Here is a 20,551-nt window from a genome sequence, read left to right as displayed (position 1 = left end):
CTCTAGACATGTACCTACATCTATTTTGTTTTCAGTGTCATTGTTGGAGTTCTGGATTATATGACATTGGTTAGAGTTTGTTCATGTGGTATTATGCTCGTTGTTGGATTTCAAGGTCTACTGTGCCATATATGTGTTGTTCCTCTGAATGGTTTTTGTGTTCTGATTTATTCGGTGGTTGGCTTATTTGTGTTGAAAAAATTCTATATTTAATAAAGAAATATAGACTTATAATATTAACGAACACCAAGTAGCAATATGCATCAATCGATGAACTAAGGTAGAACTCTCTCGTTCTTTGTTCAGGCCGGCTTACGCCTGCCACAGTTACAGTCAAAAAAAGTGTGCTTTCATGTTCTAGTTACAGTGCAATCAACACCAATGTAAGGAATTAAAAATTAGACTTATAATATTGATGAACATTACATATTTCAGTTGATTACCCACAAGAGGGCATCAACATCACACTACAGAAATCCAAAAAAACAAAAAAAACACACACACTACAATAATATTTTGCATGTCTCCAACTTACACACAAAGCTTGGAAATATAATAAGATACAAATTATTGGGTTTCCCTGGTGCCTTTTCATTTAGTGGCCTATGGACTAGGAAGGATGTCCATGTTGCTGGGAGCTACCTTCGCTGAAATATTGGCCCTAGTAGTTCCACTGGCGACCTCTGTGTTGGTAGGAGAATTATATATGGTAATATCCCCAATGCTGTCAGGATTTGTATTGTTTGATTTGCCAAACTTCTTGTTTCTCCTAATCATCACCAATTGTTCGGCTACCTCTGTCATATCTGGCCGTTCATCTAAATCTTCCTTTAGACAATCCATTGCTAGCTTGCCCATTTCTTCAAGGACAGATATATCTTCTTCGGTTGTAATGTCATTGTCAAACATTGCCCTCCCACTCCTTTCCTTTTCATAAATTTTGCGGTACTCAATAATGAGACTAAGTTTCTCATCATAAACATTTTTCTTCCCTGTAATGAGCTCCAACAAAACCGCTCCAAAGCTGTACACATCACTCTTCTGTGTCAAAAGGCCAGTTTTCATAAATACCGGATCTATGTAACCCATGCACCCAACCACTACCTTGGCATAATATTCTTCTTTCAGTAGTTTGGACAACCCAAAATCTGCGATTTTTGGTGTCAACTTGTCATCCAGAAGTATGTTGTCTGGCTTGACATCACCATGTCTCATGGCATGAGTTGCATAACTATGCATATATTTTAACCCTTCTGCAGAGCCAATTGCAATGTCCAAACGTGAGTCCAAGGGGAGTACTTGATCCTTTTTGCGGTGCAGGATGTCTTGGAGGCTCCCATTTGCTGCGAACTCATACACCAACACTGGAACTTCCACCTCTAGGCAGCAACCAACGAGCTTGAGTATGTTCTTGTGGATCATCTGTGTCTGGATCTCAACTTCATCAACAAATTCCTCCTTTGTAGCTTCATCTACCTTGATAGATGCCTTGACTGCCACCATGGTATTGTCAGGAAGAGTTCCTTTGTACACATTACCAAAACTTCCGTTTCCAAGGAACTCTGCATTATCTTTTGTGATTTTCTTTAGTACATCTTTTGTGAAAATTGAGAGACCATTCACATTTTTAAGCATGTCGCCTCCGTTCTTTTCAAAAAGTTTATCCAGTTTTCTCTTCTGGAGCATAATGAATGCTAGGAGGAGAGCGACAATAAGTATGAATACTCCTAGACTGATGCCTGCAATTAACAGATCATGTGAATCAGTTACTCACGACTAATGCACCTTACTTTGGTTTATTTTGTTTACTAAATACATGCTAACGATGATATGCAAGTGCTACTGTTACATATGGACATTGTCTTGCAAGAACATTTATATGGATGCTAAATATCAGTAAAAACAATTATCACTATACTAAAAGTTGTATATCTCGTTGGCTATTGATAGGATATTGTGTACCTCATCAACTCTGGTATCAGCACATAAATCATTCTAATTTTTTTGGTTCTTACTCTTATAGAAACATCATAATTCTAAATCTCGCAATCTGAGGTTGTAATAAAGATGAATTTATTAATTTGGAGAAATAATCATCTCTTAAATTTGAAAAGCACATCTCTATTTTCAGAAATTTAAAAGTACTGATCCTCAAAGCAAGACAAGTCAGATGGCATGAAAACCTTTATATTTTTTATATCCAGATTTTATGCAGAATGCCAATATATATACTTCCTTGCGTTCCTATGTGTTAATAATTTGATTCTCTCTGTGTGAAAGCTATAATTCTATAAGGAAAATGATTTGCACCGGCTGATAGATGTTTTGATGACACTGTTGCCTCTACAGATCACATGCCAAAAAGAACACTGGGATAGTATTGCGGGAATATAGAAATGTGAAATTGAGCACTCGCAGAAAAAAAAAAGTGAAATTGAGCATGTATCTGTACCAAGGGCAATCCTTGCTTCAACAGGGAATGTTGGGTTGCAAACATTCTCATATGCATTGTCATCATGAGCCTTTTGTCCAGAAGGGCATTTGCAATCGTACCAGCCAACTTTGTTGTGGCATACTCCCTTGCAAGGGTTATACGGTTTCCACTCATCATCGCATTCATTGATATCTGCGTCATATATGGACGGAAAGGATCAGCAACGAGTCTGCACTATTAATATTTGTAGAAATGAATTGAAAGAGAGGGTACTTACCTTCGCATCCGCCCTTGCCGGTAAGGTATGGGTTGCCCCAGAAGCCCTTGGTGCAATTGCAGATGTATCCTTCGCCATTGTAGGAGTCGAGGCACTCACTGTTGTCGCTGACACAGGCGTACCCCGGCTTGTTTTTCACCTCGGCGCAGGTCTTGTTGCCGTCTTCGCTGTTGCGGATTGCCCAGTCAAGCACCAGCGGCTTGGTGGTCGACCTCGGATTATCCATTTTGAGGTCGGACACCCGGAAGTCGTAGGTGTTCTTCTTCACTATGAATGCGTAGTCGCAGGGGCTGTAGGTCATGTTCGTGTGGTCATAGCCATAGGCACTGCTACCAAGTTCGGAAGCGAAAAATGTCATGGTGTTGTCCGTGAGTCCCGGCGGGATTTCCACGCGGCAGCAGCCGATGCCCGCGCAGGCGCCGTCCTGCGCCCTCCCTTCGCGGTCGCAGTAGGCCACGCACCCGGTGTAGAAGCTGTAGAAGTTGGTATTAGACGGCCCGCTGTTGGTGTAGGCAAAGGTGTTGCAGCCGAGGACGACGAGCTCGTTGCTGGTGTTGGAGATGCGGTACGCGGGGTTGATGCCGATGCTGCCATTGAACCAATTCAAGTTGGCCCCGCTGGTGGTGTTGTAGCAATTATACGCTATGGGCAGCATCACCTCGGCCTCCGGTCGCGGCATCACGGTCAGGTTCATGACCGCTAACTTGTTGATGTTGCCCGCGAGGATCGGCGTGCCGCCGGTGGTGCACTCGATCTCGAAGCCCGGCAGGAAGCAGCCGTCGCCGATGCCGAACGGGAAGCGCATTTCCACGCTGCCGCATTTCTGCTGGCATGTCGCTGGCGGCTGGAGGGCCAGGAGGCTATCGGCGAGGAACAGCACAGGCAGCAAAAGTGCCGTCCATATTATTGATGGACGCATGGCCATCGTAGCACCGACAGAATCAATGCTCGATGTGCTTGTTTAGAAGATGATCGAGCTAGCTAACTCAGCTTTTTTGTGTGGGGGATCTAGCTAATTCAGCTTGCTATGTTATTAGCTAAATGGTGCAAGCGTTTATATAGAGTTAGCGGCTCTTGTATCAACTTGACATACTTAATTTGTCCCGACGACAAAGCTGCAGACTAGGAATTCAATCATAGCTTTTTTTTTGTTTTGTTTTGAAACGGACTGCTCATCGTCATCGGTCTGGCATTCGCATTAAGTTAGTCCAAGCTAACAATAGTTATCTGTATAATCAAGGGTCATGCTCTTTATGTAGAGTTAGCGCCTTGTCGTCTCTTATGCCAACTTGCTTTGCTTAATTTGTCCCGACGACAAAGCTGTTGAGTACTAGTAGGAGTTTCTGCTCATCGGTCTTTCTTTCTTTTTTAAAACGGACTGATCATCGGTCTGGCATTCACACTAAGTAACTCCAAGCTAACCATAGTTATCTGTATAAGCAAGTCCAGGCTACGGTTACGCGTAACGTGCCATGCTCTTTAATTTAGGACGCAAATCGCGTCCAAGTCCGCGGGTGTTCAGTGTTCACACCTGCGCCCGACTCGACACAGGTGTTGACCCAAAAATTCGATGTTGTCACCCAGCCGTCGGTTTCAAAATCAAAGGGCTGAGATTGCGTCGCGTAAGACCAAAACCCTCGAAGGGGCAAACGCTTCGGCCCGACCTGTCACTCCCCGCGGGCGACGAGCGGGCGATTCCAAACCCCGGCGTCAGCCGCTGGGCAAAGCCCGGGCGGTGCCGGCGGCGGTGGGCCCCTGGATCTTGCTCGTGTGGAGGTGGCGGGGGGACCTCTCCCTCGGGCGGCGGAGATCCCTGCGAGGAATCGACAGCTCCTTGCGCGGCAGGCCGGCGCGCCGCGGCGAGGTGGTTCCTCGAGGTCGAGGCGGCGGAGCTCGGCGGCGCAGTCTCCTTCCTCGCGGGCGATGACTGCGACGATGCAGCTTCTACGGGACGCTGAGGCGGCGGCCTCAGGATGAGGCGCCACTGGCTTGACGGCGAGCAGTGCGCGTGGATGCGGTCCAGCACCCTCGGCCGTGCGGACGGCGAGGTGCTGTCGGGGGTTGGTCGTGGCGTGGCGGTGTTTTCGCGAACGCCGGCGCCAGATCTGAAGGCTATCCTCCCCACTTCATCCTTGGCCCACCCTGCATCTCCGGTCTATCCATGGCGGCCCTTCGCCGGATCTCTGGCCGGGTTAGACGCGGGTTCTCGGGTTGCGAGAGAAGGAGAAATCCCTGGTCAGCCTTCTGGTCAGACGGTGACGACGCCTGCGGGCGCCATGCTTCCTTCTTGAGGTACCATCCTTTCTCTCCTTCCCTCGCCCTCCCCCTCCGTCTCCCGGGTGAAAACCCCAACTTTGTTGGGGCGGCGGCGGCGCTGGTAGCGTCGTTACCTTCTTGAAGGCGCCGCCTTGGGATCGATGGTGCGATGGGTGTGGCTTTGTGTTGGCTGGTGTTGGCGGCGGCAGTGTGGCTCGAGCTTCATCTTGGTTCCTTGTGTACCTTGGTGAGCTCCTAGTCCTCTGCAACTTCTTCATCAACGATCAGACCCGCGGCCTCGGTTCGGCGTGAGTGGATCCATGGCGGGCAGCAAGGCATCTCAAGTCGAGCTCGGTGCAATGTGTAGCTCATCTCTTTCGTGTCCATTTGACAGTCTGGTTCCTGGACAGTTATCTGCTCAGGGTGAGCTTTTCCAATGACGGCGGTGCGGCGCCCTTCGAGCTGGGCGAGGGGGCAGGGGTCCCTCTCCGGTAATGGAAGAGAACGCTCAGGTGATGGCTTGCTTCTCCTGGTGCAGTCAAGGACAGCCACTCTGTTGGCAACGCTTATTCTTCGAGACATCCCTTCGACACCCCCTGGTACTTCGCTCTCGTTTGAAGGGCATCGAGGACTCTAGCTGTTTTTCTTGTGTTTCTCCTTTGTTTGCTGTTGTCTATGTTGCTTGTAATTTGCTCCTCTACATCTTGTAACAAGCCTAGCCGTATGGGTTTTATTAATTTAAAGCTGGCACTTTGTGCCTACTATTAAAAAAAAAGACCAAAACCCTCACACGTCTGCGCTATGTAGAAAGATTGATGAGCCTACATAGAGATTGGTGTACAGAATAATATCTTTAGAAGACCCGACTTAAAGGTTTTCATTTTATGCCCTCACAACAAGTGACTAGTACATAGATTAACATAAAAAAGATTGCATTTCTAGTTTTGTAGACCTGCATCGTTTTGTAAGGGAATACCCTACATCATTTTCAGTTACTCCGTACATACCGGTTTATAAGGATATTATGCATTTTAACAAAAAAAAATTGGCTACAAATTTGGTAAGAAAAAAGAAATATACCACAAAAATTGTAGCATTGGAAAGTTTTTTAAAAATATGCCCCCATGAGACGGAGGAAGACGCCAACGCCAATGACCCGGAGGAGGGGAAGGAAGAAGACGCTAGGAGGGCATGGTTGGAGGCGGTGGCGGCGGAGGAAATGCCGGCGAAGAAGAAGGAGAAGGATCGAGCGAAGGCAGAGGCGCAAGCGGCATACACCATCGACGAGGAAGTGGAAGAGAACGACTAGTAGGACAACTAATTGGAGGGGGAGAGAGACTCATCGGAGGAGACGAAAAGTAGGAAGCGTCGCCGTGATGATGATGCGTCAGGGCCCTCAAGAAGAAGTAGGGGTCCCAAAAATTAGCAGTACCATATAGTAGTAGATCTTAGTTGTATAGCTGGTATATAATTAGCATTATTGTCTTCAAATAGTTGTTCTCTAGTGCTCCATGGGTATTGAAGGGGTGGCGTACCTAGGTTTTGGTGCGCCATATATGGGTATCACAGGTGTGGCGCACCAAACGGCGGTGCGCCACTCCTAACTTCTGACTTAGTGCCAGGCCGGTGCGAGCCAATCCATTCCCAGATCAAAGTCGACCCACGCAACTCCATCTGTCTCCTGCCCCGCCCCGTGCGCGGTCTGCGAGTCCCCGCCGTTGTCTCGAGCCAGGCCACCTCTCCCCAGTGAAGGATCCGCACCATCCTACATTGTGCCACCGGTGAGCTCCCCTCTCCCGATTTTCCCGCATCCCAGCTTGCTCGCCCCGCCGCATCTCCCCTCTTAGAGCTCCAGATCCCATCGTAGCGTGCTCGCCCTGACGCGTCGACCCCGGACCACTCACCCCCAATGTTGTTGCGCGGATTGACTGCTCGCCCTTGGCCCGGTCACCCCACCATATCTCCCTCCCCGGAGCTCCAGATCCCGTCCAGGATCCCTCGCCCCCAACACAACAACCTTGGACCGCTCTTTCCAAATATTGATGATCTCTCAGAAATTCTTGTAGAACTCAGCTGGGAAACTATCTCGGCCTGGAGATTTCGTGCGCTCCATTTGGAAGACTGCCTTTTTTTTGCTTCATCCTCCGTATAAGGTGTATAAGGTGTAGTAAGATATGCATTTTTCTCATTTAAAATTGTAAAATATCATCAGTTCGGCATTCGTCCATTGAGAAACTAGAGGATAACACGCGCGTTGCAGCGGAAATTTTTCATGGATTTTTTAAAAATGCGCGTGCATCAAAGAAGATGAGGTGAACTGTTGTGGGAACAATGCATGCTAAATGACCAATTGAGGGATTTTCAATATATATGTAACTGAAAAATACGTCGGAGCAAAAAATAAATAAATGGAGATTGGAACCATCATTCTTATGTGCAAGATTACACAATATAACCGAAAATCAATGTACACAACTGATACAATCATTTATATTAAGGAAATTGGTTGGTTATTATCTAAGCTAACTTCCTTGATCAGATATCACATTACAAATGTGAGATGAGGAGGAAGACAAAAACATAAAACAACGGATAAATTGTGTATGTTGTTGTACTTCCTTTCAATTAACTTTTCTACTAAGCTTCAAAACAACTTCCCTATTTTATTTACTACGAATAGCTTACAAAGGGTAAGACCTACCATATATATGTTAGTTTCTCCAACTTTCAACAAATATGAATCATCCAAAATATACGAATTTAGTTATGGAGCAAAGTATTACAAACTATTGAGTCTGCCATGAACACCATAGGAAACTACAAATATGCCTATCTCAGCTGGAGAACATGTAGATGAAGCAGAATAGCATGCTTTGATAATAATTTTTTAAAGAAATGTTTAACATAAGATGACATGAATTATGATTATAGAAATATGAGTACTTTTACCTATGTGGAAAATTTCCCCAAAGGGGTGAAATGTACCTTTTGCCCAATTTCTTTTCATGCCTTGGATCACCTCATACAGAATTAGAATGTTGTCCCAGGTGAATATATAAGATGAATTGGTAGCTTGGAAAAATACACCAGGTTGCACTTACATGGTTTATTTGATATACTGTATGGAACCGAGTATAATATATAGAATGTCAATTCTGCATCCGGGATAAATTTTGGAATATGAGCACCAACATATTTCTATGCCCACATCATGCATCATTTTAATATATTACCTCTTTACCATTTGCATAATTCCAAAAGGAAGATGTTTAGCCACCTTAAACACATCATCACTATATATAGAACTTTGACTTGATGTAATAGTTTGTGAATGTGATTATGCGATCATGAAAAAGAACATGATGGCTGCATGCTTCTAAATACAATTAATAATTGGAAAACTTCATTCTAATCAACATATAAACTATTATACATAAAAGTTTAAAAAAAATAACACAGTGAGCTTGGAATTACCTGGTCGGGTGACTCCAGAGTCAGTAATATCAAACTCCTAATTCAGACATCTGTCCCATTCAGCACATACAGTTGGTACCATCAGGGGATGACTATGAACGACCGGGGATGCAATATCATGTCCAACATGTTGGATTTCTGTAGGTAAAACCTAATAGATCAAAAATCGAGTTCATGCCACTGGGAAATGTCATAGAGAATATGGAGAAGAGGAAGTATTGTTTCGAGTCTGAGATTTTGAACTAAGGAACTGCGGTGGGGAAGATGGAAAGGGAGCAGCTTCATTGCTCAAGCGCAAGAGGTGAGAGCAGATGCTATCTAACATGCATTTCTTAACATGCGTTGAGATCATGAAGAGGAAGGAGAAAACCATCGGTGCCTTTTGATCTGTCCCATGCGTTCAACCAAATGAGATGAAGCACATGTGTAATTAACGGAGGATACGCTCCATAAAGTGAGAGGAGAGGAACAGTCCATCCAGGAACGGAAAAAATAAAAGCATGAATACGTATCAATGTATTAGTGCTCTCAAAACAGACGTAGCAAATCATCTCGGACCTTTGTGCAGCCAAAAGCGTGATGGTTTGAGGAGAGCAAGGATCAATTCCGGTCAAGCATAAATGTATTAAATGTTGGGACCCTTTAAGCAGAGAAATAGACAATTTACTCATCGGTTATAATTGTGGAGAGGCCTAGTCTATTTTGAAGTGACGTTCCATAGTTATAATCAGCAGAGAAAAGGGAAAACCAAAATTAATGACATGGCAGGCTGCTGACATGGGAGGTTGGGATTGGTCAAGGATGTTTGATGAGGTGGATAGGCTGCATGTGAAGAGAAATGGGATCACCTATTAAGAATAGAAAGATTACATTCTCTTGGTTCCCCAAACATATTTTTGTAATGCTTTATTATGTATGCTTTGAGGCGCTCGATCTTAGTCCGCAAGCTTTTCCTACACGGTGCAGTTCGTCGGCTCCATCCGCCCCTCTTTCTGGCCATCCGGCCATCTGACGATCATAAGTTGTCCTAGGGTTCCAACTCTCTCCAAGATGAAGATCTACCGCTTGCGAGTCTCCATCGATCTGGCTGAAGTGTCGTGTTCCGGAAGGCTCCACCGGCAAAATCCATTGTGTGATTCATGCCTGGAGATTGCTGGATCGGGTGAGATTCGGTCGTGTGCACCCATGTTTTTATGTGGCCGTTTGGTTTCAGAGGGAGCGTTGCGAAGCTCTGCTGGCTGTTTCTGTCATGGAGTGAAGGTCATTGAAGTCGGGATCTCAGGACTCGCAATGGTGGATCCAGTCTTTGTGGTGACGAGGAATTGGCTTGGTGATTTGTTACCTGGAGCAGCGGCATCGTAAGTAGGGGCATCAGCACATGAGAAGTTCTAAGTCTTACCTTTCCGGGTGAAAATACAAGGTCTGGTCTTAACTGGTTCTGCCTGGCAGTGACCTTGTTAAAGACATTGTTTTGTGAGCGAGGACTTTCTCTAGGGTGAAAACCTAAGATCCTTGATCGGGCAACGACGTCGCGTGAGTTCTGTTTCCTTATTAGAGGCGTTGCTTTTTGAGAAGCTGGACTTCTGGTGTTGTCTTGGTGGTGTTAGTACCGCTTCTTTAAGGAATATATCACTGTAGCGAGACTTCTATTTTATTGTAATTCTTCTTCTTCTTTTTTGGCTCTGTGCATCCGTAATGTCACTAGGGTAATGCGTTCTTGCAGAGGCTGGGTGTAATTTATATTTTCGCGATATTAATGTCGTGGATGTGACCACGGCAGGTGCACATGGTGCAGCACTTCATTGATGCGGGGGCAAGGAGACACAGCCATCTACGGAGCGAGGTGCACAAGACGCAAGGTTTTACCCATGTTCAGCCCCTCCGGAGAGTAAAAGGCCTACGTCCTGCTAGATATATTATTCATTGGAGAATTACAATGGGCGGCTCAGTCGGCGGCTACGCCAAGAGAAATGAGGGGAGATTGGATCTCAGATATTGTGTCCTTCTAGGGTTTAGCTCGGGGGTTTATATAGGCACCCCCAATCTAGGGTAACATAAGGATAAGTCTGAATCACATCAGTTGCTACTAATCCGGGATTTGTCACTCCTCTTGCAAGTAATCTCCTCCTCCAGTCGCATGGGCCTGGCGTCCAGTCGGCCCATCCAAGGGTTTTAGCCTAGTCGCTCCGGGGCCTTGGAGATTCGGGCCAGTCACACCAGGGCCTAGGCACCCAGTCGTCCGGGCGACTGGAAGCCTCCTTGGGCCCTCTACTCCATGGTGAGTGAGACTGCTGATACACCCCCCTAAGGCATATCCCAATCAGTAGTCCACGAGCGCGGCGATGAAGAAGCGAGGGCTTGAGGTAGAACTTGAAGAGGTCTGGCGATAGATCGAAGCGAATCGTTGTCGGGCTCCTGAAAAAACAAGGTTAAGTCCAGGGTCCCAGTCTTCAGTCGTCATGGGCCAGTCGGTGCTGGCCAGTCGGTGTTGGCCAATCGGCGTTGGCCAGTCGGTGTTGGCCACTCGGCGTTGGCCAGTCGTTGGTTCTCGCCCTGGGGAGACACATGGAGGCCCCAATGGCTAGATTCACGTTGACCGAGGCGTGAGCCGTTACCGTGCAGTTGACCGTTGGGCTTGACAAGACCACTAACGGCTAGTTAACGGCTATGCACGGCGCAAATCTCGGCCATTGATTTCTGAGCGGCGATCTCGGAACGGTATTGAAGGGTGGATCTTGTTCCTAAACTCGGGCGAGTGCGACGGTATAAAGGGTTGTTCCGAGGGTTAGGGCTCTACACTCCGCCGCATTTCCCCCCTTCTTCTTTCCTTCATCTTCCTCTGCTTTTCTCCGCATTCGAGCTCAGAGCTCAGAGCGCATCAATGGCGGCCAAGGCCAAAGTCACTCGCGAATCTCTTCTCCCATACATCTCCACGGGGACCATCCCCGGGTTCTGGAACGAGAGGTGGAGGGTTCCGGCGGTGAAAGAAACGGAGCCGTGGCCAAGGCCGGGGGAGTTCATGATCTTCCCGAGATTCCTCGATCGTGGCTTCGCACTCCCCACCTCCAACTTCATACACCAACTCTTGGCGTTCTACGACATCAAGATCTCCGACCTTGGGACGCACAACGTCCAGCAGATCGCCCTGTTTGTGGCGTTGTGCGAGTGCTGCCTGGGATGCCTGCCCTACTTCCCGTTGTGGGTGACGATCTTCAATGGGCGGGCGACCCGGGTGAGCAAGAGCAACCAATCGCTCATCCCTAATTGCGGGATCACATTCCAGGTGAAGTCCGGGGAAGTTCATATCCCCCAATATTCATCCGAACCGAGTGTCCCCCGGCGCCTCAATGTGCAGTCGATGCCGCACGACCAGGAAGAGGTGGTGAAGACGATGCTGACGTCGATCCAAGCGTTGAAGGACGCGGGATTGACAGCCGCCAACATGTACAACTGCTGGCTCGCCCGGCGCCTGATTCCTCTGCGGTGCCGGGGGCACTACATGTGGGAGTACAAAGGGTAGAACGAGTGCACTCGCTCCATAGCGGTCGAGTGGGGCGAGGAAGAGTACCGAAGGGCACTCGCTAAGATCACCACGGCCACATTCACCTCCTTCGACGCCGGGCTGCAGCCCTTCTCCGAGGACAAGTCGGCTCCCCATGTATGAAATGATTTCTCCTGTCTTTGAATCAGGTAGACGGCGTCGGCGAGGCTTCTGACGCGTTCTTTTGGTTATGACACAGAGGTGGCAGAAGATCGCCAACCACCTTCCCCCACTCGCCGGGAAGGAACCCCCGGAGATGACCGAGGGCGAGGAGGCTAACAAAGACGAGGTCGAAGACGACGGGGACCGCACGGAGTCGGACTTCGAGGTGCGGGACTATGTTCAGCTCCCCCGCGGCTTGAAGAGGGGAGCGACTTCCTCATCGCAGAGCCCTCCAGAGGAAGGCGTACCGGAGGAGGAGGAGGATGAGACGAACTCTCCTCCGGACGGGAAGGGGCCCGCCAAGGAGGCCGATGCGCCGCGAGTTAAGCGGCTGTGCCAGATCGTCCTGGAGGGCGCAATGGAGCTTCGGCGACCCCTCCAGGCCGCACTCGACGCGGGAGCGCGGGTCGGCCCCAGCGTGAAGACGCTCCCGATGGTGAAGTAAGTTTTTCCTGTTCTGTTTCGCTCGTGTGTTGTCTGTTGAACTGTCGGAGAGCTCACAGTAATTCCTTGTAGGGCCAGGCAGAAGGTCCTGAAGAAGGTCGCCCCGGCGCACAGAGCAGTGGCCACGAGGTCGGCTCAGGCAAAGAAGGTCGCCAAGACGAAGAAGGCGGCGGCCGACCACGCGGAAATGGCATTGTCGCGCGGGAAAACCACGCCTGTGAAGAAGCCCGCTGGCGCGACCGCCAGCTCAGCGGGGCCAGGCGCCGGGGACGAGGCCTCGACCGGTGCGACTGGGGCCGCAACCACGAATGCGGATGCCGAGTCCGTGGTTGGAAGGGGTCCGGAGAGTGAGCGCCCAGTCGCGCCCCCGGAGCTGGAGAAAGAGCCAGGCACCACCGACGAAGGTGGCTCTCCAACGGCACGATTGAAGGAGCGGCGGACGAAGGCGGCGAGAGACCCCGCTCGTCATGATGAGCCTGTTGCGCCAACGGAGGAGGCACCGTCGACAGAGTCGGTCGTGCATGGAGACGAGGTGCGCGACTCCCGCCGACCGCCGCTTTTGACCTTGTCGTTTACTGAGCTGCATGCGGCCCTCAACGATTTCCATGTGGTGAGCGTCGTGTGTCCCCCCAGTCCCCGAGGGTCGACTTGGGCCGAAGGGGCGAGTCGAGCATTCCATTCTTGGTGACCGGATGACTGACGTTTGCTTATTGTGTTAATCCATTCAGGATGAAGTGAGACGCTTGACTGCCCTGGTGGAGGAGGCTGCGAAGAAAAATCGTCAGCTAATCGCCATCGGTAGTAAGTTTCCCTCTCTTAGACTCTAGACTGTTGTGTTGCTGTTTTGGGAGTGTCTCAGGGTGTCCTTTCTTCTGTAGCAGAGGCGCGCGAGAAGGGCCTCGCCGAAGCGCGCGAGGGGTACGTGAAAGAGTCATTCTACCGGGAAGCTGACTTCCGGGCGAAGGAAGCTGATGCCGCAGCGAAGCGGGCGAAGGCGGAGGCTGCCGACCTCCCCAAGGTCCTTGAAGGCAAGAGCAAGGAGTTAGAGGACATAATCGCCGAAAACTAGGTGAAGCTCGCAGCCGCGCAGCAGGATAGAGACACTGCGCGTGCGGTAGCTGCGGCGCTGCGAGAGGAGCTCGCGGTGTTGAAAGGGCAGCATGCCATGGAGCTCGCCGCGGAGAAGGAGGCGTCGTCTACCACCATCCTAGTAGTGCAATAGGAGAAGACCAGCTTCGAGGCATTCGTCCGGGAGATGTCGCGGCAGCTCCTTGGTAAGCATCCTTCTCCTTTCGTTGTAGAGCTGGCAGTCCCCAAGCATGGCGAATCCACTTGCGGGTCCAGTCCCCGAGGGTGGCGAGTCCGCTTGGGGCTCCAGTCCCCGAGGGTGGTGAGTCCGCTTTGGGGTCCAGTCCCCAAGCGTGGCGAGTCCGCTTTGGGGTCCAGTCCCCGGGCATGGTGAGTCCGTTTTGATGAGTGCTGACTTTGTTTTTGTCAAGCAGGGACGTGCGACTTCGTGGAGACAGCGACCCCCCGTGAGTGCTTGGAAACCGCGACGGCACGGATCATTAAGTGCGCGGGGGACATATTGGCGGCGCACCAGTACCTGAGCCAGTGGGAGAGGATCCCGCGTGATGCTTCATCGGTTTTCAAGGCCGTCTCCGAAGTTCTGGCGGTGGTGGACTGGCTGCGCCGCTCCTCGTGCCGAGTGGGCGTCACCATGGCTTTAAGCATGGTGCTCGCCCACTACTCGGAGGGCTTTGACGTGGAGGAGTTGACGGCGGGCTTCCCGTCCGAGACCGGCGACTTCGACATCGCGAAGGTGCTGCGCCTTATGGACGCAGTCAGCCCATAAGCCGATTGCGTGCTGGCGATTGTTGATCTGGAGACGCACATTACCAGCCAGACGGCACCAAAAGATGCTGAGAAGGAGGTGTCCGGGGAGAGGCCGAAGGACTTTCCAGCCGTGCGCCTGTTCCATGCTGCCGCCAACAACGCCTTCTCGACTTACCCAGTCGTCAAGTATACACCCAAGTTCCTCCATTGGGATGGTGGTGCAGAGCCGGTGGTTGACCCTGAGGCTGGTTCTTCCAAGTAGGGTAGATTCGTTCGTGTGGGGGGATGCCCCCTTTCGACCTGTAATAAAACATTTTGTTCCCACGAGTCTGTAGATGTGACTCATGGGTCTTTTGGTTAGTGACAAGGTTGTATAAAGAGCTGGTTCACCTTTTGAGTTTGGATATCCTTTGTGTCGCTTGTGCAATTGTTTCGTAGTGAGCCTACTCGCCATGGCCCGAAGGCCAGTCGCTTGGCGACCCCGATGAAGGCTACCGACATGACTGTTTTCTTGATCGAGCTGAGCGTCCCCAGTCGCAGTACGTAGTTTTATAGTGCGAGTAGCAGCCTCAAGGGTAGGGGAGTTTGGCATTTGTTGACGCTGTGTGTTATAGCTTGCCGCTCGTCGTGGCCCGGTGGGCCAGTCGCATGGCGACTCCAAAGGGGGTTCTTGTTTTTGGCGTGTTTTTCTTGGCGAGTACTTAGCCTTTTCAAGTCACCTGCCTAAGGTAGAGGAGGTCGATTTCATGATGTATGGCGTAGCATTATACGGTTGCTAGGGCCCGGAGGGCTGGTCGAGCGAGCGACCCTGCTGTGAGATCCAGTCGCTGTTTTCGCTTGACAGCGTAAGTAGCGTAACTAGCGGGGGTGGGCCAATCCTGGTATTGCGACTAGCTTGCACACCGCGCCCTTGTTAGCCGAGCTACTTGGTTGTTCATGGATTGCTCTGCCAGCAGCAGCAAGCGAAAGTCTCCCGGTTCCTGGGCTGCGCGGCTTGGCGGCTAGCTCGTAACGACGACTTGGGAGATATGTTCGTGCATTGCACGATTGCGAGTCGATCGTCGAATGCGAATGAAGTGAATGATATCTTTATTGACATTCTGATATTGCTTACATGGAGTCTAGGTGTAAAACCGGCGGAGAAGATTGACGTTCCAGGGGCGCTCGACCTCCCTGGTGAGTGGCTCGCCGTTGTTGTCCTTGCGGACGTTGGTGAGGTAATAGGCGTCGTTGCTGAGTACGCGGCTGACAGCGAATGGCCCTTCCCATGGAGGAGATAGTTTGTGCATGCCTTTCTTGTTTTGGATTAGCCGAATGACGAGGTCGCCTTCTTGGAAGGAGCGACTGTGATAGCGCCGGAGGCCCTGCTGGTATATGGCCGTTCTGGAGAGTGCGAGATCTCGTTCTTCATTGAGGAGATCGACGCCGTCTCGGCGGGCGCGCTCATTTTCTTCTTCGGCGTAGTTTGCGACTCGTGACGAGTCGTGGTAGATTTCGGTGGGCATGACAGCTTCGGCACTGTATACTAGGAAGAAGGGAGTGTAGCCGGTCGACCTGTTCGGGGTTGTGCGAATGCCCCAAAGTACAGAGGGAAGCTCTTCCGCCCAGCACCCGACCGCGTGTTCCTGAGGTACATCCAGTCGTGGCTTGATTCCGTGGAGGATGCTCTGGTTCGCTCTTTCCGCTTGGCCATTCGACTCGGGGTGTGCGACTGAGGCGAGGTTCTAGCCGGATTCTGTTTTCTTCGCAGAAGTCGGCCATCTCTCCCTTGGCGAAGTTCGTGCCGTTGTCGGTGATGATGTTGTGCGGGTATCCTAGTGATAGATCAATTCCCGCAAGAACTTGGTGGCGGTTTTTCCGTCGCACTTCTTGATGGTTTTTTCTTCTACCCACTTTGTGAAATTGACGACGGTGAAGAGGAGGTGGGTGTACCCGCCGGGGGCTGTTTTGAACTTCCCACCATATCCATGCCCCAAATGGCGACTGGCTCGCATACTTCTGGCACCCAACGCACGCACGAACGAGTTCAACTGCGTCGGCGTGTGCCGTTGGCCAGTAGAAGCCATGACGAAAGGCTTTGGCCACTATCGAGCGTGCGCGCGCGTGATGATCGCAGTCCCCTGCATGGATATCGCGCAGGATTCTGCGACATTCCTCAACGGTGATGCACCGCTGAAATACTCTAGAGATGCTGCGCTTGTAAAGCTCGTTGTTGATGATGGTGAAGGACTTGAAGCGGCGCACGAGCATGCGTGCCTCTGTCTCGTCCATTGGCAGGATGTCGCTCGACGTAGTTCATGTATGGTTCCGTCCAGTCCCCAACATCGGAGACGACTGCGACTAGCACGGAGTTGGGTGTGGGTGGCTCGGCGATGCCGATCTCCCAGGGTACTCGCACTGACAAGTGGGTGAGGATGTCGAGGAAGACGCCTAGTGGAGGTGGCAGTCGCTTGGAACCGAGCCTGTCCAGTGCGTCTGCTTCTTCATTCTTGCGCCTATCGACCCACTCGACGATGTGGCCGGAGAAACCGGCGCCAGCCTGGTCCACTGCCCGCTTGTAGGTGATCATGTTGGCATCGGTGGCGTCGCAGGTGTCGGCAGTTTGGCTGGCGACCAGGTCGGAGTCGCTGAAGCAACGCAATCTTGTTGCACCCATTTCTTTTGCGATGCGCATGCCCTGGAGGAGTGCCTCGTATTCGGCCATGTTGTTGGTGCAGGGCTCAAATTGTAACCGCATGACGTATCTCACGAAGTCGCCCTTTGGTGAGATGAGGATAATCGCTGCTCCCACCCCTTCGAGGTTCTTGGAGCCATCGAAGTACAGGGTCCAATATTTGAGGTCCGCCGTGGAGGTCGGCTGCTGAGCTTCCTCCCAATCGACGAAGAAGTCAGCCAGCGCCTGAGATTTGACTGCGCGACGCGGCTCGTGGGTGATGTTATGGACACCGAGTTCGACTACCCACTTGGCGACTCGGCCGGTTGCCTCGCGATTGAGAATGATTTCGGCGAGTGGCGTTGAGGCGACGACCTTGATGGGGTGCTCGTGGAAGTAGGGGGCGAGTCGCCGCTGGGCCCTAAGTACGGCATACACTAGCTTTTGGTAGTGTGGGTACCGCTGCATCAACTCGGTTAGGGCCTCGATGATGTAATAGACTGGGCGCTGAGTGAGCTGCTCTTTCCCTTCTTCCTTCCGCTCGACGACCATGACTGCGCTTATGGCGCGATTGGACGCAGCGACGTAGAGCAGCATGGTTTCTTGTGGTAGCGGAGCAGCAAGGATGGGGGCATTCCTCAGGACGTTCTGGAGATCTTCTAGGGCCTTCTGTGCTTCTGTCGTCCACTCGAATGAGTCTAATTTCTTCAGGAGGCGGTAGAGTGGCATGGCCTTGTCGCCCAGTCGGGGGATGAAGCGACTGAGCGCCGCGACTCGCCCGGCGAGTTTCTTTGTGTCGAGCAGGCAGGTTGGTCTCTTGGTTCGCATAACCGTGGACGTTTTGTCTGGGTTGGGCTTGATGCCGCGCTTGGAGACGACATAGCCGAGTAGCTGTCCTGAGGGGACCCCGAAGGTGCACTTCAGGGGCTTGAGTTTGATTTGGTAGCGCCGTAGATTGGCGAAGGTTTCGGTAAGGTCAGCGACTAGGTCATCTTGCTGAGTCGACTTAACCACCACGTCGTCGATGTAGACGTGGACGTTGCGCCCGATCTGGCTCTCGAGGAAGCTGTTCATGCACCGCTGGTAGGTGGCTCCAGCGTTCCTGAGGCCGAAAGTCATGGCTGTGTAGCAGTAGGCGTCGAGCGGAGTGATGAACGCCATTTTCTCCTGGTCCTCGACTGCCATCTTGATTTGCTTGTACCCGGAGTATGCGTCGAGGAAGCATAGCGACTCCGAGCCCGCGACTGCATCGATAATCTGGTCGATTCGTGGGAGGACGAATGGGTCCTTGGGGCAGGCGCGATTGAGGCTTGTGTAGTCTATACACATTCGCCACGTCTTGTTCTTCTTCAGCACCAGGACTAGGTTCGCCAACCATTTGGGGTGCTTGATTTCCATGATGGAGCCGGCGGCGAGTAGCCGGTTCACCTCTTCAGCGATTGCGAGCCGGCGTTTTTCACCCACGGGTCGCATCGTTTACCTGACGAGACGCGCGGTGGGATCAACGTGGAGTTTGTGCTCAGCAAATTCTCTCGGGACACCTAGCATGTCAGAAGGTTTCCATGCAAAGACATCTCGATTCTCACGGAAGAACTTGATGAGCGCGCTTTCCTATTGGGCGGACAGGCCCATCCCAATGGTAACCTGCCTACTCGAGTCGTTTCTACAAGATCTACTTGGTGAGTGTCCGTCTTTGGCTTGAAGGTCGCCGCAGACGAGTCGAGCTTAGTCGGCTTCTCGTGGATGACGGGGTCGTTGCGGTCGACTGGGTACTTGGCGAGCTCGGCGATGTTGTCGCGCTCCGCGGCGATGACGGCCTCGGCGAGCTTGGTGCCGTTGTCCTCGCACCCCAGGGCCAGGTTCGGGTCACCATGGACGGTAATGACGCCGCGTGGCCCGGGCATCTTCATCATGTTGTAGGCGTAGTGAGGCATGGTCATGAACTTGGCGAACGTATGGCGGCCGAGGATGCAGTGGTATGGGCTGCGGAAGTTGACCACCTCGAAGGATATCCGCTCGGTGCGGTAGTTTGACAGCATGCCGAAGGTTACCGGTAGCGTGATCTTGCCGATTGGGAAGGCTTTCCGCCCGGGGACGATGTCGTGGAAGGTGACGCTTATGTGCTCGAGGCGCGGGTCGGGCAGTCCGAGCCGCCGGAAGGTGTCGTAGTACATGATGTTGATGGAGCTTCCTCCGTCCATCTGGGTCTTCGGGAGCTAGTACTCGGTGACCTTTGGCTTGACGATTAGCGCCACCCGCCCTGGGTACTCGATGTGTGTGGCGTGATCCTCGTGGCTCCACGTGATGCTTTGCTTGGACCAGTTTAGCCAGCGGGGAATGTTGGTGACGACTGCGTTGATGGCGACTACGCGTGCGAGCACCTTCTTGTCGCGGTGGTCGCCGACCCCAGTGAAGGTGTGGAGCGAGCCGATGCTGCGACCGAACCCGTCTTCCTTGGGCTGGTCCTGGTCCTTGTTGCGGTCCTTGGTGTGGTCGCCGCCGCCGTTTTCCTTGGCGCGGTGGGCCTTCTCGAATTGCTTGAGGAAGAATCAGTTGGCGGTCGTGTGCGTGGAGGGTTTACCCTCCCTACTGTGATAGATGCATGGTGCGTCCAGCATGCGGTTTGCATCGAAGCGCTCGCCTAGGGGCGATCCTTTCTTGGGCCACGATTGTCGCGGAAAGAGTACTTCTAGTCGCGCTACTCGTAGTCGGTGTTGGGGACGAAGTCGGTGTTGCCTCCGTCGGCGTGGCGCTTGCCGCTGCTGGGGCGAGTGAAGCGGTGGCGTCGCGGTGAGTGTCCGCTCGGATAGGGAGACGATTGCGCTGTTGCCCGTACTTGTCGCCAGAATCAGTTGTGGGGTCTTCATCAGCATAGCACTGAGCTATATTGAACAGCTCAGCCATGGAGATGCGGTCACGGCTGTGGCGCCTGAGCTTGGCACCGAGTGGCTCGTAGCGGCAGCACCATCGGAAGCAGTAGATCACAGTGTCGGTGCTGATGCCGCTTGACGTCATCCACATGTCCTGCCACCGATGTACCCACCGGCGAGTCGATTCGCGGGGCCCTTGGATGCAGCGGTCTAGGTCCTCGATGGTGGTGGCGCGGGTGTACGCGCTGGCGAAATGCTGGATGAAGGCGGCGCGGGCCTCCTCCCACGAGTCGATGCTGTTTGGGGGAGGGTGTTAAACCATTGGCGATTGAGCCCGTCCATCATGAGGGGCAGGTAACGGGCGGCGAGCAGCTCGGAGTAGCCTGGGATGCCCATCGCCATGGTGTACGAATCAATCCAGACCGTAGGGTCGATGTGGGTATCGTACTTCTCGATGTCGCGGGGACCCTTGAACCCCTGAGGATAGGGCTCGCCCCTGATCATGGGGCCGAAGCAGGTTGGGCCGACCCGGTTGAATGCTCTTTGGCGAGGGGGCTCGTCCACGTAGTGCTCGTTCAAGCGGTTGCGCGCTCGCCAAGCTTGG

General features: G+C 51.9%; 2 protein-coding genes across 2 annotated transcripts; both read right to left on the bottom strand.

The window, feature by feature from the left end:
• Positions 1 to 384: 384 nt before the first annotated feature.
• LOC127301278 (wall-associated receptor kinase 3) lies at positions 385 to 3,726 on the bottom strand. Its single transcript, XM_051331496.2, has 3 exons — positions 2,712 to 3,726; positions 2,453 to 2,626; positions 385 to 1,739 (listed from the first exon to the last, which is right to left on the bottom strand). The coding sequence occupies exons 1-3, from the start codon at positions 3,634 to 3,636 to the stop codon at positions 604 to 606; spliced, it is 2,235 nt and encodes a 744-aa protein (XP_051187456.1). The 5' UTR covers positions 3,637 to 3,726; the 3' UTR covers positions 385 to 603.
• A 14,827-nt stretch (positions 3,727 to 18,553) lies between these two features.
• On the bottom strand, positions 18,554 to 19,278 carry LOC127303931 (uncharacterized). Its single transcript, XM_051334644.1, has 2 exons — positions 18,702 to 19,278; positions 18,554 to 18,618 (listed from the first exon to the last, which is right to left on the bottom strand). Exons 1-2 carry the CDS (start codon positions 19,276 to 19,278, stop codon positions 18,554 to 18,556), a joined length of 642 nt encoding a protein of 213 aa, XP_051190604.1.
• Positions 19,279 to 20,551: the final 1,273 nt, after the last annotated feature.

The sequence above is a fragment of the Lolium perenne genome, chromosome 5, assembly GCF_019359855.2.
Source record: "Lolium perenne isolate Kyuss_39 chromosome 5, Kyuss_2.0, whole genome shotgun sequence".
NCBI classification, from domain to species: Eukaryota; Viridiplantae; Streptophyta; class Magnoliopsida; order Poales; family Poaceae; genus Lolium; species Lolium perenne.
The sequence above is the reverse complement of the archived record's forward strand: the minus strand, read 5'-3'. Positions and strand labels throughout refer to the sequence as shown.

Coding starts and splice junctions, on each gene's coding strand:
- LOC127301278 (XM_051331496.2), bottom strand. CDS start 3,636: ATGGCCATGCGTCCATCAATAATATGGACGGCACTTTTGCTGCCTGTG. Junction 2,627..2,711: donor CGGCAAGGGCGGATGCGAAG/GTAAGTACCCTC, acceptor TATATGACGCAG/ATATCAATGAATGCGATGAT. Junction 1,740..2,452: donor TGAAGCAAGGATTGCCCTTG/GTACAGATACAT, acceptor TGTTAATTGCAG/GCATCAGTCTAGGAGTATTC.
- LOC127303931 (XM_051334644.1), bottom strand. CDS start 19,278: ATGGACGGAGGAAGCTCCATCAACATCATGTACTACGACACCTTCCGG. Junction 18,619..18,701: donor GTTACCATTGGGATGGGCCT/GTCCGCCCAATA, acceptor CTGACATGCTAG/GTGTCCCGAGAGAATTTGCT.